General features: G+C 35.4%; 1 protein-coding gene across 4 annotated transcripts in view; it reads right to left on the bottom strand.

The window, feature by feature from the left end:
• Window positions 1-2,159: 2,159 nt before the first annotated feature.
• KIF23 (kinesin family member 23) overlaps window positions 2,160-15,858 on the bottom strand; it is a 35,309-nt gene continuing 21,610 nt past the window's right edge. For 2 of the 4 annotated variants that reach the window (XM_036736999.1, XM_036736998.1), the window contains 9 exons: window positions 13,334-13,491; window positions 11,944-12,117; window positions 11,453-11,632; window positions 10,635-10,946; window positions 7,350-7,580; window positions 6,344-6,426; window positions 6,073-6,151; window positions 5,261-5,331; window positions 2,160-2,968 (listed from right to left, as the gene is read on the bottom strand). In XM_036736999.1, coding sequence (XP_036592894.1) covers window positions 2,953-2,968; window positions 5,261-5,331; window positions 6,073-6,151; window positions 6,344-6,426; window positions 7,350-7,580; window positions 10,635-10,946; window positions 11,453-11,632; window positions 11,944-12,117; window positions 13,334-13,491 — 1,304 coding nt within the window. In that variant the 3' untranslated portion in view covers window positions 2,160-2,952. The remainder of the gene's footprint in view (window positions 2,969-5,260; window positions 5,332-6,072; window positions 6,152-6,343; window positions 6,427-7,349; window positions 7,581-10,634; window positions 10,947-11,452; window positions 11,633-11,943; window positions 12,118-13,333; window positions 13,492-15,858) is intronic. The other 2 variants (XM_036737000.1, XM_036737001.1) reach the window with 1 other exon arrangement.

The following is a 15,858-nucleotide window of genomic DNA, read 5'->3' as shown; positions in this document are numbered from 1 at the left end:
TCCATACAGGGACTGTCCCATGAAGAAACTCCCTCTAGAGTGGAGATCACTTATTTGCTCTGTAACAGTCATAAAACTGCTATGGACACCAAAAGGTTAAGGGACTTGCCTTCCATCAAGTGTGTTGTCAAAGGGAGATGAACTTAATTCTTTCAGCAGAAACTTTCAGCTTGTTAACTGATTAAAATGCAAGGCTCAATGAGCAACATTTGGGGAGTAGGGGGAGGAAATGTTGCAAAACTCAGGGTGCAAAAGCAAGTGAGGCAGCTTGACCCTACCCCCCCAAATTCTGTTTTGCTGGAGTACTTTTCAATAAATGCCCCCATTTCCTTAGAAAGCTGGTTTATTTGATTCAAGAAATTATTATGCACATTGAATTATAAATGCTTGGATTATTCATGGCAAAACCATTACTAGTGTAATAGCCACTCATTTCACAGCTCTAGTCACTTCCTGTCTTCTAACCAGGATTAACTTAAAACTTATATGCATTTTTTTTATCATCAGCCTGGAACAAACAAGAAAAAGGGAAAAATAAGACTTTTGGATTATGAGTACCACAACTCTTCTCAGATGTTATCACTAACCCAAGAGCTGGCTATAATTTTTGCCAGACACCATCAATTAAAATATAGTCCAAGACTAGGCCCCGCCCAGTGCCAATCACCACTCCAAGTCTCAGTTTCTTCATTGAAAAGATGGGAAAACTTGCACTACTGCTTCAGTATTTCAACTGAAGTACTTACTGACACAAAAAGACCAAATGAAGAATGATATGACTTGTTGACTTTCTCATACAAAAACAGAACATAAAGGATAACGTTAGGCCTTTTGTTGCCCTGGACAAACCTTTATGCACACATACCATCCAGAAGACCTTCCCTGGCTTCTTACCCTTAAGAGGAATGTGCACCTGCTCTCCTTGAGCCTATACACAGACACACATGCTACCCTCCGGATATAACTCGAGGTATGACTAAATAGTGGACTAACAGTCGGGTTTAGTATCTGTTTTAATTTGCTGTAACATTGAATAAAGTCAGTCTTTGCTAAGCTTTAAATTCAGCTGTAAAAATGGAAAAGCAGCAGGAAAGTAGAAGCCGCAAAGGAAACTAGAGGCTTCTTCCAAAAATTCACCGAAGTATTCTGTAAAAGCAAGGGCAATGCAAACTGAAAGAACCATAATGGTGCAATGGTTACTGATCCCTTTGGGCAATCAGATCACTCACTCAATGTGCTTCGGTGATAAAATCCTACTGATAATTTAAATTCCCAAGGTTTACCAAGCATTTCCCTCACAAAAGCACTATGAAGCAGGGAGGATCATAGGATGCTGCTGTTAAATTCTGCATTTTACAAATAAGAAAGATGATGGTTGCTTCATTATGGATTACTTAAGGTAATAAAATAGGCAGAAATAGCAGTACAGGTGTTATCCCCATTTTATACATGAAGAAACTGAGGCTCAGAGTTAAACAATTTCTAGTAATTTCTTAAAAACTTTCTAATATCTAATAAGCTAAGTGATTTGTCCAGAATCATAACTAGTAAGCATGAGCTGGTCTCCTGAGCCCAAGTCTGTGGTCTTTGTTACAACAAATACCACCAATGAAAATTTCTATATAACAAAAAGTTATTAAGGCCCAAGCAAAATTCAATGGGACAAAATTCCATCATAACACTCAAAATGAATAGTCCCCTTGGTATTTATTAAAACAGGATTTCACCCTGATAATCTTCAGGTTAATATAATGAAAAATTTCTTCACATGGAGGGCTATCCAAAAGTAAAATGGGCTATCTCCTAGGGCAGGAAATCCCCCATGACTTAAGATCTTCAAGGAGAGGGGTCAGATGACCAGTCATCAAGGATTTTAAGAGGAATTCCAGTTCAAGTATGCAGGATGGATTAGGTAATCTCAGAAGCTCTTCCAATTCTGAGGAGTGTGGGGGGAGGAAATAAGCATGTAAATAGCAACTACTATGTGTCAGGCACTGTGTTAAACACTTTACAAATATCTCATTTGAGGCCAAGAAATTTATTCCTCTGCACTTACATATTTGTTAAAAACCATTTTGAAAAGAAATTCAAATTTATGCAAATAGGGTATGTTCTTATTATACATTTAGAAACACAAGGTGATACAAAGTATTTTAAATGTGCTTACTAGTTTTATTTTTCAAATTGTTCACAAAGATACATTATATATATGTATATGTTTATTAACCGGTAGTCCCACTTAATAAAATACCCTACAATTTTTTTCTAATTTATATAATACAGTTGCAATATAAAACAAAATGTCTTTTCATACTATACAACACTTCATATTTTTAGTGCTTTTTATCCCAAGTCATTTGTCATAGTCAGATGCCAGAAAACTGATTTTGTATATAGAATATGAAATTCGACACAATTTACTTTCCAATATGAATTCTGATAAGACAATCATTGAATTCACTTTGTTATGAAAGTTTGTATCATCAGCAAAACATGTACTAAAGTGCATTTTTGTAGCTAAATATATAGCAGCCTGTGTTTTATTTTCAACCTAAAAATCATGAGACCTAGTTGGAAAAAGTCATTCTATAAAAGAACACATGAGCCAAATACACCACCCTCTTTCCCCAAGGCAAAGCCTTGCATGATTATCTATAAGAGTATACAGAAATATACATGAAATAGCATAATCAAAAGTTAATATACAAACAAGGGAAGAGTTTTCTTTCTGAAATTCCCAAGTATAGCAGGATGTATAGAGAATTTGAATAGATGTCTTTGGAGATAAAGGGGGAAGTGTTGCTCTCTTGCCAGTGTATAGCATAGCCAACAGCTACGAGGTATGCAATGTTAAATAAAGCAAGTTTTTGTTTTTACAAAATAGCACAGCTGTTCGATTCAAAAGAAATCAATAATATGAAAAAAAATCCTTTATCACAAGAGAAGCTCAATTCATGGCTTTCTGCGCCTGAAAAATAAGAGCAACATTAGTTTGAATGTAATTATACAATATGAACTACTAAATTTTTTGTAGAAAAAAAAAACAGCACTGACATAATCATACCAATATATTTAGGTAGAAGGGTATTTCTCATACCTCTTTCCGTCATACCAGAACTTTTACACTTGATGAAGCATACAACATTTATAAATACCCCTACCCTATTACTTGCACTAAGGAAGCAGTGCATCCTCAATGCTCATTCTCTGGCACTTAAAAGTTTCTAAACTAGCCACAAAAGACCGTCAGAGGAGGAAGGTGGCTGGAGATGAAACTCTGAAAAGCTGTTTGATTACAATAATGGAATGAGAACAACAAAAAGGAAACCCTGATAGAGGGAGGGTCTCAGATTAGATGTACGGCACCTGAAATTTCATGAGTTAACAGGGACAAAAATACCTGGACCAGCATGTACTTAGGCTACTCTCTGTATATTTGAGGCACTATAGTAACTAACCAAGTCCAACTTGTCACAACACATTGCTTAATATATATTTTAAGCATTGTTATCTCCCAACATATTGATTGAGAAACACTCTAACAAAGTGCTTATATGTGTCAAGAACTAGAAGACAGAAAAAAAAAGAAAAGTAATTATGACTTTTTTTGTCTAATATGCCTTAAATAATATGCTGTCGCTGCATATTTAAGGAAAAAGCTACTGTTTCAGGGCAGAGGGAGAAGAGAAGGAGAGGGAGGGAGAGAGAAAGATAGAGGGGAGAGAGAAGGGAAAGGGGAGACAGAGAGAGCTCAATAAATATAAATACATATTCTCAATCTAGATATAAATAAAAATATGGCTATATCTTAATCTAGATAGTCTGAAATGTATATGAACACACATAATCCTCAAATAATAATATATTTTAGCATATTATAATGGAAGTCCAAATCTTAGGATTAAAGGTTGTTATGACAAAATTTTTAATGCTATTAAATTATATGGTGGTAGCTTAATGAAGTGGAAAGAGCATTGGATTAGGAATGCTAAAGAAACCTAACTCCTAATCCAGATTAATAACTACTAACTGACCTTAGCCAAGTCAGTTCTTTTTGAGTGTTTCCTTTAAGGTAAAAAAGGGATAATGATACCTAAACCTATCTAGCTGACAGGTTCTTGTGAAAATTATTTGCCAAATTGGACCCTCAATTCTCATCTCATACTTCTCTTTAGATATACTCTTCCTTAGCTTTCCTGACACTACACTCATAATTCTCTGTGGACTTCCCTAATTGCTATCACCCAGGCTCTTTATGATTTATCTTTCTCCTGCCCTCTACACATGGGCATCACTAAAGGGTCCGGGTCCATCCTTTGTGCTTCCCTCTTTTTCCTTTCTCTTTTAATGATCTGATTCATCCCAATGCCTTCCGATTATCACTGTTATACCAGAAATCATCATTTCTGGTAATCTTCAGAGTGACCTTTGCCCAGAGTTCCAGACCCAGGACTAGAACAGAGCCTGAAACTCCTAGCACAGTGCTCTTTCCACAAGCCCATGGTTATCAGGGAACTTTAGTATGGCATTCACAAGTTCGCTTCTAAGCTGAAAGACTATGTACCATAAGTACAATAATAGTCTTAATCTTCATTACATTAAGCATTATTTAGCTTATTTCACTCACAATCACATACTACGCAGGGTGTCCCATATAAATGAAAGCACTTTTATTCTTGCATATTTCTATTCTTTCAATAAATCCTGAAATAAAAAATATGTATACATTTATTTCACGTGATTCCATTTATATAAGACACCCTGTATTTTAACAATTATTAAGTTTCCCCAAATAATATAGTATTACAGGAATAACATCAATATATTACCAAATTCTCACTGTAAAATTGTAAAACCCTACTACAATATTATTCAGTTGACTGACCATTAGTAATTTGTTCCCATGGACCCTGTTGTTCAGTCATGTCTTACTCTTCATGACCAACATTTGGGGTTTTCTTGGCAGAGATACTGGAGTAGTTTGCCATTTCCTTGCCAGCTCATTTTCCAGATGAGGAAACTGAGGCAAACAGGGTTAAGCGACTTGCCCAAGGTCACACAGCTACTAAGTGTTTGAGGCCAGATTTGAACTCAGGAAGATGAGTCTTCCTGACTCCTGGCCTGGCACTCTATCCACTGTGCCATCTAGCTGCCCTCCTAGGGAACTAACCAGCCCCAAAACACAATTTTATCAAAAATTTTTCTTTTGAAAAATCAAATAAAGTCAGGGAGCTTGCAATTAAATTGCAAAATAACTTACTTAGGTTGTGCATGATGCTGATATCCAGGTCCAAGTTGAGATCCTGCCCTCATTTCCACAGCTACAGAACACTAATATGAACAATAAGAGAAGGTAAAGGTCAAAAGTTTCCACAGATATCACAAATAACTATAAAATATATTTCCATGTAAATACCGTAATTGGGCATATTACCTCTTGGTCCCTTCCAAGCAGTAAGAATATGCTTAGTGAAGAGGCAGCCATGGAAGAATTATTGGCAATTTCTTAAAGATCAACACTCTCATTTTACAGAAAAAGAAACTAAGACCCAAAGAAGTTAAACAATTTACCTAAGGCAAAGAGAACCAGAACTAAAACAGAAGGCTCCTTACTAGAGATCTAACACTTCTTCTACCACATTCTGCCAAAAGCAACTCATTTGCATATCCTCTCTTGGGGCTGTGTTACTTTGGGAAAGACTAGAATTTCTCTTAGCTTCTCCTCATTCAGAGTAACCTCTTTTTATCCCCAATTCTAGAAGCCCATCCTAGTGTCCTGCGCATGGAATACAGGGTCTATACAAGGTCTGATGAGATTCATTAAAATCAGAAGAAGGCAATATAAGTATTCTTTTAAGTTTCAGCATAATATCTACTCTTTACAAACTGCACAGGTGGCATGCTATCACACTTCCAATTATTTAATTAGACCATAAGGTTGCACAATATAAGATCAGAAGCTTCTATTTATTTTTTCTTTTCTTATTAAATAATTTTTATTGCTATCTTTTGATTTACAATGCCAAAAGTATCATTAATATATTTCAGTATTGGTTATTTCTTGAAGCTTACCCGAGTTTCCACATCGGTCCACTCGGACTCTGTAGCAACTTCTTGTGTTTGGGTACATGTGGAAGATCTTCGTTTCCTACTGCAAAGGAAAAATGCAGAATAAAAACGTATGGCAAGAATCACTGTAAACATCTCAAAATGATATATTAGAAAATAAATATCCCTAAAACTTTGTAAAATTATTTGAAAATATGCTCCATCCTTATAAATTAGTGCTAAGAAAAGAGCACTTAGAACTTCTAAGTACCATCTCCGGTGACCACTCACTCACCCAGTTGGTGATTCTTGCTTTAAAGTCTCAATATCTGTGAATTGTACAGACTGCCCACCACCTCTTGTTTTAAAAACATCACCCTGAAATAAAGGAAAAAAGATGACTATTACAAACTGACAGATGGAATTGGCAAACTCAAGCTTGCCACATTTCCAATCCCCTATTTTCAGTGTTGCCCTATTTCATTCAAACCCACACCCACAAGACACAATCATATCTGGAGTACCCATGAATCCAAAGATTTCAAGCTATTTGAGTGACTATTTAAGGTACTTCAACCTAAGGTGCTAGGCTCACAATGTCCCCCTCAAATTGTATCACACACTATGCTGAGGTTTGCTTAACCTACAATTAATTCAGAAGCTAAACAGTGTTAAGGATCAGCAAAAATTTTTAAGGTTTCAGGTCTAAATACCATTTTATCTTATTCTTTAGATGTGATCATCATATTAAGTTGCATTACAGCTGAGTTTACAGTGCCAACTAAATGTGAATCATCTTACTAGTTAATCCTATTTTCTTTCTTCATTGATTACCTGTATTTCTTCAACAACCAAATAAAAACTCTTTCACAATTTTGGACCTAACAGCAACCAAAATAAATCTCATTACTTTGATGTGCCTTTTAAACTTAAATTTGCAGAATAAACAGGGAAGTTTTTTCTGTTGTGGTGGCTTTCCCCCTGAAAGTGGAAACTAAAATCAAATTGCAGCAATTAAGAGTGCAAATTAAAACTTAAAGAAACAACAAGATCCTAGGCCTGATTGAGGATTGACTAAGTCAACCTAGAGGAAAACAACAGACCTAGTCCTCACTTGCAATCTGCACAGCTGGACCAGTATTTTTACTTTGACATGCATCAGCAAAACCAATACCACAAAGTAAAATGCTCCCCTTGTGTTTAAATCACTTTTATATGTGTCAAAGCAACAGCAGGAAAAAGTAGGGGAAGGGGTTGCAAACATTTTTTAACTCTTCCCCCTGTGTAAATTCATTTTTTACCTTAATTAGTTTAGTTTCAATTTCCCCATCGGAGGCTAGTTCCTGGTGTGTCAGCATGTACTTCTCACACTTAGCTAGTGCCTTTTCATTTGCAACGGCTACAGTGATGGCATGGGGGACATGTGGCTGCATGACTGTTTCAGTTTGCACATTAGAAGCAGGCTTATGATCTACCCATCTGTCCCCTGCAGAGCGTGATCGTCTGTGTCGGAGACGAATTGGTGGTGCATTCTGATCAGATTGAAAGAGGAATCAAGAAACAAGCATAACCCAGAATTAATTTCATCAAGGTATTATTAGAAGTGCAGCAGGCTAGGTTATAGTAACTGAAAACACAGTATCAAAATCGAAGCTCAAAATCATTTGAAAGCCAAAAGTGCTATTCAACTAATTTTAAATCTTTTCTTTGCAGTTAAATAAAATAACTAAACAAATTACTAAAAGACACATTCTACCAGTGAACTTCAACCAAATAAGAGAAAGAATTCTGGGTAATATTGCTAGGCTTTCCCTTCATTTCAAAGGCCTTATTTTCCATTTTGACATTAGCTTTTATACTCCATGCTAGCATACTTCAAATCTACACACAAGACACTTTTAAAGGCTTTCCTCAAAGCAAAAGGGGCAAAGAAATGCTCTATACAAGCCCTAAAATCTAAGAATAGTAAAAAAAAGAATTGATATAATAAAAGTATTACACACTCAAATTGAACGTAACAAGTTTGAATAGTTTTGGTCAAAGCTCAAATTTCAAAACAAATAGGATAAAATGTCTTGTCCAGACATACTAAATGACTTCTCTCTGTACAACAATACATTTATTCCACAAACAAAATGTAAAAAGTACATCATGAATTCCCAAGAAGGAACACGAATATAGATGTCAAAAAGCTGTATTATTCTCTCTCTCTCACACACACACACACACACACACACAGAGTTTGTATACTTTCTATGATCTCACTTCTAAATTCTCAAGCCATTTGGATTTAGCAAGGACTGATCAAGTATGTTCTCTACAGAAAGAATATAATTCATGTTTTAGGAATTTAAATGTTTTCAATACATTTTCAAGTTCCCCTTTGTCCATTCAGTTAATATTATGGAGATCTTAAAATTCCTAAACAACATATCCTGATGGGATCTGGCTCAATACAATTCACCCTGACTGGGCAGCTGGGTGGTGCAGTGGAGAGAGTGCCAGGAAGACGTCTTCCTGAGTTCAAACCTAGCCTCAGATAGTTACTAGCTGTGTGACTCTGGGCAAGTTACTTAACCCTCTTTGCCTCAGTTTGCTCATCTGTAAAATGAGGTGGAAAAGGAAATGGCAAACCACTCTAGTATCTTTGTGTGACTCCAATGGGGTTACAGAGTCAAACACAACTGAAACGACCCAACAACAACAATTCACCCTACCATAGTTCCCAAATTAGACAAAATAGTCATGTCTTATTACAGGATTTTATTTCTATAGATTAAGATTCATGCCACAACAAAAGCTGGACCTAAAGCTCATTTCGAGCAGCAAGGAAATAATTTATCATCTACTAGGTGTGACAAAGACAAACTGGCTACTTCTTAGATGAGTCACCAGAAACAGTACCACCTAAAAGAGGTCCATCCTTCTCAAAAACATTAATCTGGAGAGTTTTAAAGATTGTCCCTTTATATTTCCAGCTATAATAGAAAGCAAAAGTCAAGTCCTGAATAAATTATAACAGGCAATCCAGAACTTCTGACTTTACTTTCCCCTTGTCAGAGTTTGAGGAAAGTCATTTGAAAGAAAAACAAGCATCTAACATTCAGCTTAAAAAAAAACCCATGAAGAAATAACCAAAATACTATAATGGAGGTTTTATGTAGTAACGGAATGAATATTCAGATTATCTGGGAAAGTAGGGGGAAAAAAGTTTCAAGAAAGAAATTCAGCAAATGCATATATGCCTAAATAGCTTTTGGGAACAACACTCTTTACAATCTGCTTTATATCAGGTAGTTAAAAAATGAACATGCTTTCTCCTCACAGCTCAAATATAAATTGAAGATGAAAACCTGTCTAAAAAACCCAGATCCACATGACAGCTTTATATTAACTACTCTGCTGCACTTCTAAATCTTTAAGATTCTGGTTTCAGTAATGAAAATATAAAGGTTCATCACATCCTCTTAAATATTTCCCAGCCAAAAGAGTTTTGAAAGAATATAAATTATTTGCAAATATTGAGCACCCATAATCAAGGCCTTGCAAGTAGCTTTAGAATTTTAAGAGTTGATCACAAGTTGATACACCAACTTTTGCTACAAAAAAAGGATTAAGGAAAATTTGTAAAAACAAATGTTCTCAAGACACCAAGAAATCAAATGCTTTATAATACATTATTTTTTAAAAGAACAAAAACAGCTAAAATTTCTACCCTTCATTAACACTAGGGAGTTTAGAATAACTACCAAATAAACTAAAATTTTACTAATTTAAATAAATAATATTAAATGAGTAAATGCAGAATAAATCTATTTCAATTAAAAAGTTTACCTTAATCCTTGTTATGAGCAAAAAGTATGAAAAAACCTGCACCATTTTTCACGACAAACCATGATAAATCAGAATTGACATATTAGCATTCAAAATTTTAATACCAACCAATACGATCCTATAATCTTTGATAAACTAGTTTTTGTCTTTAAGGGGGAGAAGGAAAGGAGTGGGAAGGCAAAGAGGGAATGCTGTACGTGAAGAAGAAAACTAAAATTAAAACTTTGTTCTCAACATTTATAGTCACGGTTTATGTGATGCTCATTAGATCACTTTACTATGATAGTTCAAAAAAGCCTTAGGACACCAATATGAACAATGGTCATAGATTCCTGATGCCTAAGATGTCCAAACTGAGGAAAGTATTTCTTTAGGCTTGATGAAGGAGTATCATAATTTTAAGTTAATATGAATGAGTAGTATGAAATTAAAAGCAGAGAGATTTTACTTTATTTACAATTCTTAAAATTCTAGGCTTAACGAATAATCTTCTAAATCAGGGGTTCTTAACCTGGAGTCCATAAATTTGGATGAGAAAAAAAAATTATATCTTTATTCCAATATATCTGTTTTGTAATCTTATATATTTTATTTTGTGCATTTGTAAACATTATTCTGAGGCCCCTTGACCATAGGCTTCACCAGACTTGCAAAGGGGTCCATGAAACACAAAAAAGGTTAAGAACCCCTGTTCTAAATTAAGTTAAAAGAAAAAAAACTATAGCTACAATACTTCAAATATTGGCACTAACCCTGCAGCACTGCTCCTCTTCTATCGCTAGCTCATTTTTATATGAGGGAACCACCTCCCTGCCTCCAGGCCAGTATATCCCTCGCCTTCTGTCTGATACGATACAATTTTTATTTTGTCCTGGCTCCTGTAGCCTACGCCTTTCGAGAGATGTGACATTGAGAGGTGTGTTGTACGGAGGAATTTTCTGCTCCCATTCCGAAATACAGGAAGCTACAGAAATACTGCTGCAAGAATTAGAGCGCCTATGAAGCTGTGGCTGGCTCATGAGTTGCTGGCCGTTGGAAATCTGAGCAATATAGTTAGAAGAAAGCTAAAAAAATTGAAGAAAAATTAATCAGCAACATAATGGACTGAAATTCAATGAACTAACAATCAGTATAACATTATTCTTATTCTACACATTTTATAAATGTACTACTCAATGTTAGTATCTTAGGGCACTTATTTCTAATTTTTAAAGAAAAACTTGATTAAGTGGCAGAGTGGAGAGCAAGCTTTGGAATAGGGCACAACTGTCTTTGACATGTGCTAGCAATGTGATCATGGACAAGTCACTTAACCTTTCAGTGTCCCATAAGTTAAACTGTCAACCTACATCAGTGGAGGGATTTTCCACCCTGGGAGTTCCCTCAGAGTATGAGGGATCCAGAAGGAAAAAAAATTGCATAAATTTGGGAAAGTTAGCAGATTATTTCTTAAGGGGGGAAGGAGAGAAATAAATAACAAATAACATTCTAATAGAAAATTAAATTAAACAATGGAATTACAAATTATGCTTTTTTAGTATTTGTTACTGTCAAACTACCAATAACCTACAGGTATTGGAGATGGAGAAACTGCTCTTTGAGAAATCTTTTCTCGATCTCGTTCCCGTGATGGTCTCTCTGGCTTATCATTCTTTGGTTCGGTAACAATAGCCTTGAGTTGCTTCAGTTTCTCATCTTTGACCCAGAGTTTATTCTGCATCTCTAGCTGTTTGGCAGCCACACGACGTTCCTAACGATTAGCAATATAAATTTATATTCAGATTTAATAATACAAGAAATTAAACTGCTACTCAATCTCCTAAAAGTGACCTTTTTCCCTGTTCCTTCTGTGCAATTAACTATACCTTGCTGACATCCTGTCATAATTTGTTAATAATTTTGTGTGTCTTGTAATAATGGGGAGATAAGAAAAAGATTGATACAGTTGTAAATAATACAGTTATCAGGACCTAACTCTATCTAAATGTAACATAATTTAAAACAGAAAAACTATCTGCAATCTCAACTTATCAAACTCTGAAAACGAAGCCTCCTACGCACACATTCTTTCTCCCACTTCATGGTAGTCTCTGTCACCATGCCTTGCAGCCTGGCCTCCAGTCTGCGTTTGTCAGAAAACTGGCGCTGAAGTTTTTGACTTTGGTTTTCGAGTTCCTGTTGCAGATTGCGCTTATCTTCCTCATAGATTGTAGTAGTTTTCTCTAAAATCTCAATCTGGAAAGGCAAATTATTATTCTTCAATATGTTTGGAATACAAACAATTTATGTAGCTGAAAAATACTCTTCCTCCTCAATTTGCTCCACAGAAAACTAAAAGTTACTTTTCCTTTAAACATTAATTTGACATGCTCATTGTATCCATCCAGACCTGGAAACGAGAACATCAATCAAATCCTTCTCCCTCAGTCAAGCTGCTTGCTTTTAGGAGAGAACTGCTTTTCCCCCGAAGACATAAGCCTACAATGATAACTTTGGAAGCGACTCTCTGAATGGTGGAGAAATGTGTTAGGAAGGTAGAGCTCTTTTTCCTGAGGCATAAAGTAGATTTAGGAACATGCGTAAGAGTTGAGGAAGAAAGCGCACCTCTGGAGCTGGCTCACAAGCAACAAAACTGAGAAGAATAGTTGTTTTACAAGATGAATATAGCAGCTACTGGCTTTCTATCTTCCTTTGGGAGGCCTGTTGTTGACTCAAAATGTTAACTGTATACAAAATTCTAGCAGCTCACTTATGAAACCTATAAAGGTTTGAAAAGAGTTTTGCTCAAAACCATCTCCTAAGCCAAGTAGCTCAAATATTATTACCCTCACTTCACAGATGAGGAAACTAATGCTAGAAGACCCTCACCCACCATCAGAGTGCTGATAAGTACCAGAGTCACTAGTTGGATCCAGGTCTTGGGATTCCAAGATCAATGCTCTTTCAACTCTACCATGATGTCTCTGCTCTATCTATAAATTATCTCAAGTTATTTCTCTAATTTTGTTTTCTCTATTTCTCTTTCTCTTCATATGAAGAGAGACATGAGAAAATAATATCCATAGGATCACAGGCTTTAGAGCTAGAAAAAGAGTTCCTCAATTAGGAATTACTTTCATCCATATACTAACCACTGTTTCAGATATGCCTATAATTTTAGTACCTTATAGACCTAGCCTGGGAATCAATAAGACCTAGGTTTCAATCCTATCTATCTCTAACACATACGCAATGGCTGTGTAACCGGGGGCAAATTATTTAACCTCTTGGCACACCTAGGCAATTCTCTAAAAAAACGATAAAAACTACAGAACAGTTGCTAATCTTCATTGGTTGAGATCCCTCACCAAAACTCCCTATGCCAATGAAATGACAAGTCCATAAACCCCCTTACCTTCACCCCCACCCTGCCCCAAACCCCCAATGCCACTAAAGTAACCCAACAACAAACCTTATATTCCAAAGTTTTAGTTTTCTTTTCCAGTCGTTCTATTTCAGCTTTCTGCCCTGAGATCACTTTTTCCTTTTCATTTAGTTTTCCTTGAATATAATTTTCCTTATTTAAAACAGCATTATCGAATTCTTGCAGCATAGCTCTGAAAGCAATCACTGTTAACAGAAAAGTTAGAAGAATAATTTTAATCCAAAGCCCAAATATTTCACCTTTGCTCAGTGACGACTGTGAATATACCTGCCAATAAACAAATATTCAGATTCAAGATCCATCAGGAGTAACGAATCAATAATGCAAACAGTACGGGCCTTCTTTTAAAATGCTAATGTGTCTTTGCAGATGACATGATGTATACTTTGAAAACACTAGAGAATCAACTAAAAAACTATTTGAAATAATTAACAACTTTAGCAAAGTTGCAGGACGTAAGATAAACCCACATAAATCATCAGCATTTCTTTATATGACCAACAAATCCCAGCAGCAAGAGATAGAGAAATTCCATTTAAAATAACTGTAAACAATGTGAAATACTTGGGAGTCTGCCTGCCATGACAAACTATATGAACACAACTGCAAAACACTTTTCACATCAAAAGTCAGATCTAAACAACTAGGAAAATATCAATTGCTCATGGGTAGGCTAAGCCAATATAATAAATACGGCAATTCTGCCTAAACTAATTTACTTATACAGAGCCATACCAATCAAACTACCAAAAATTATTTGATAGAGCTAGAAAAAATAACAACAAAATTCATCTGGAAGAACAAAAGGTCAAGAATATCAATGGGAATTAATTTAAAAAAATAAAAAGGAAAATAGTCTAGCAATACCAAATCTCAAACTACATTATAAAGCAGTAATCATCAAAACTCTCTGGTACTGGCTAAGAAATAGGGTAGTAGATCAGCGGAATAGATTAGATATACAAGACACAGTAACCTATATGCATTAGGCACAGTAACCTAGCATTTGATAAACCCCAGCCTTTGACAAAAACTGGAAAGCTATAGGACACAAACTAGGCATAGATCAACACCTCACACTGTTTACCAAGATACGGTCAAAATGGGTGAATGATTTAGAAATAAAGGGTGACACCATAAGCAAATTAGAAGAGCAAGGAATTGTCTACCCGTGAGATCTATGAGGAAGGGAAGAATTCATGACCAAATGAGACATAGAGAGCATTACAAAATGTAAAAGAGATAATTTTGATTATATTCAAATTAAAAGGTTTTGTACAAAGAAAACCAATGCAACCAAGATTAGAATGAAAGCAGAAAGCTGGGAAACAATCTTTATAGCAAGTGTCTCCAATAAAAGCCTCATTTCCCCAATATATAGAGAACTGAGTCAAACTGGTAAGAATACAAGCCAATTCCCCAATTGATAAATGGTCAAAAGATATGCACAGGCAGTTTTAAGATGAAGAAATCAAAACTATCTATAGGCATATGAAGAAGTGCTCTAAATCACTTTAGATTAGAGAAATGCAAATTAAAACAATTCTGAGGTACTGCCTCACATTTATCAGATTGGCTAATATGACAAAAAAGGAAAATGATAAATGTTGGAAAGGATGTAGGAAAACTGGGACACTAATGCTCTGCTGGTGGAGTTGTGAATGGACCCAATCATTTTGTAGAGCAATTTGGAACTATCACCAAAGGGCAACCAAAGTGTTCATAACCTTTGATCCAGCAACAGCACTAGGTCTATATCCCAAAGAGATCATAAAAAAGGGAAAAGGACAACATGTGCAAAAACTATTTATAGCAGCCTTTTTCTGGTGGCAAGATGTTGGAAATTGAGGGGATACCTATCAAATGAGGAATTGCTGAACAAGTTGTGGTATATGAATATAACGGAATAATATTGTGCAGTAAGAAATGATGAACAGGCAGATTTCAGAAATACCTGGAAAAACTTGTATGAACTTTTACACAGTGAAATGAGCAGAACTGGGAAAACATTGTAGACAGTATCAAAAATATTATATGTTGACCAACTATGAATGATTCTGATCTTCTCAGCCACAAAATGATCCAAGACGAGTAGAAAGGACTCACAAGGGAAAATGCTATCCATATCTAAAGAACTGATGGACTCTAAATACAGATCGAAGCATTTTTTTTTCTTACTTTATTCTTTTTTGGTTTTTTTCCCCCCTTTTGATCTGTTTCTTCTTTCACAACTGTGACTAACATGGGAATACACTTTACTCGAGAGTACTTGTATAACCTATATCAAATTGCCTACCACTTTCAGGAACAGGAGAGGGGAGGGAAGGAGAAAAATTTGGAACTCAAAATCTTGTGAAAATGAATGCTAAAAAAAAAAAAACGGGTCATAGAAATAATGATGTACTATCTAATTACATATAGTTTCCTGAAACTCCATAGAATGCGTATAATAAAGTTTCTAAGAAACGATCCTTAATATAAATTAAATGCTAGTGTGATTAAATATTGTATCATGCAGAATTTTCTTATTCTTGACAGAACATATTTCTAAC

This window comes from Trichosurus vulpecula, chromosome 8 (genome assembly GCF_011100635.1).
Source record: "Trichosurus vulpecula isolate mTriVul1 chromosome 8, mTriVul1.pri, whole genome shotgun sequence".
Classification (NCBI taxonomy): Eukaryota; Metazoa; Chordata; class Mammalia; order Diprotodontia; family Phalangeridae; genus Trichosurus; species Trichosurus vulpecula.
The sequence above is the reverse complement of the archived record's forward strand: the minus strand, read 5'-3'. Positions and strand labels throughout refer to the sequence as shown.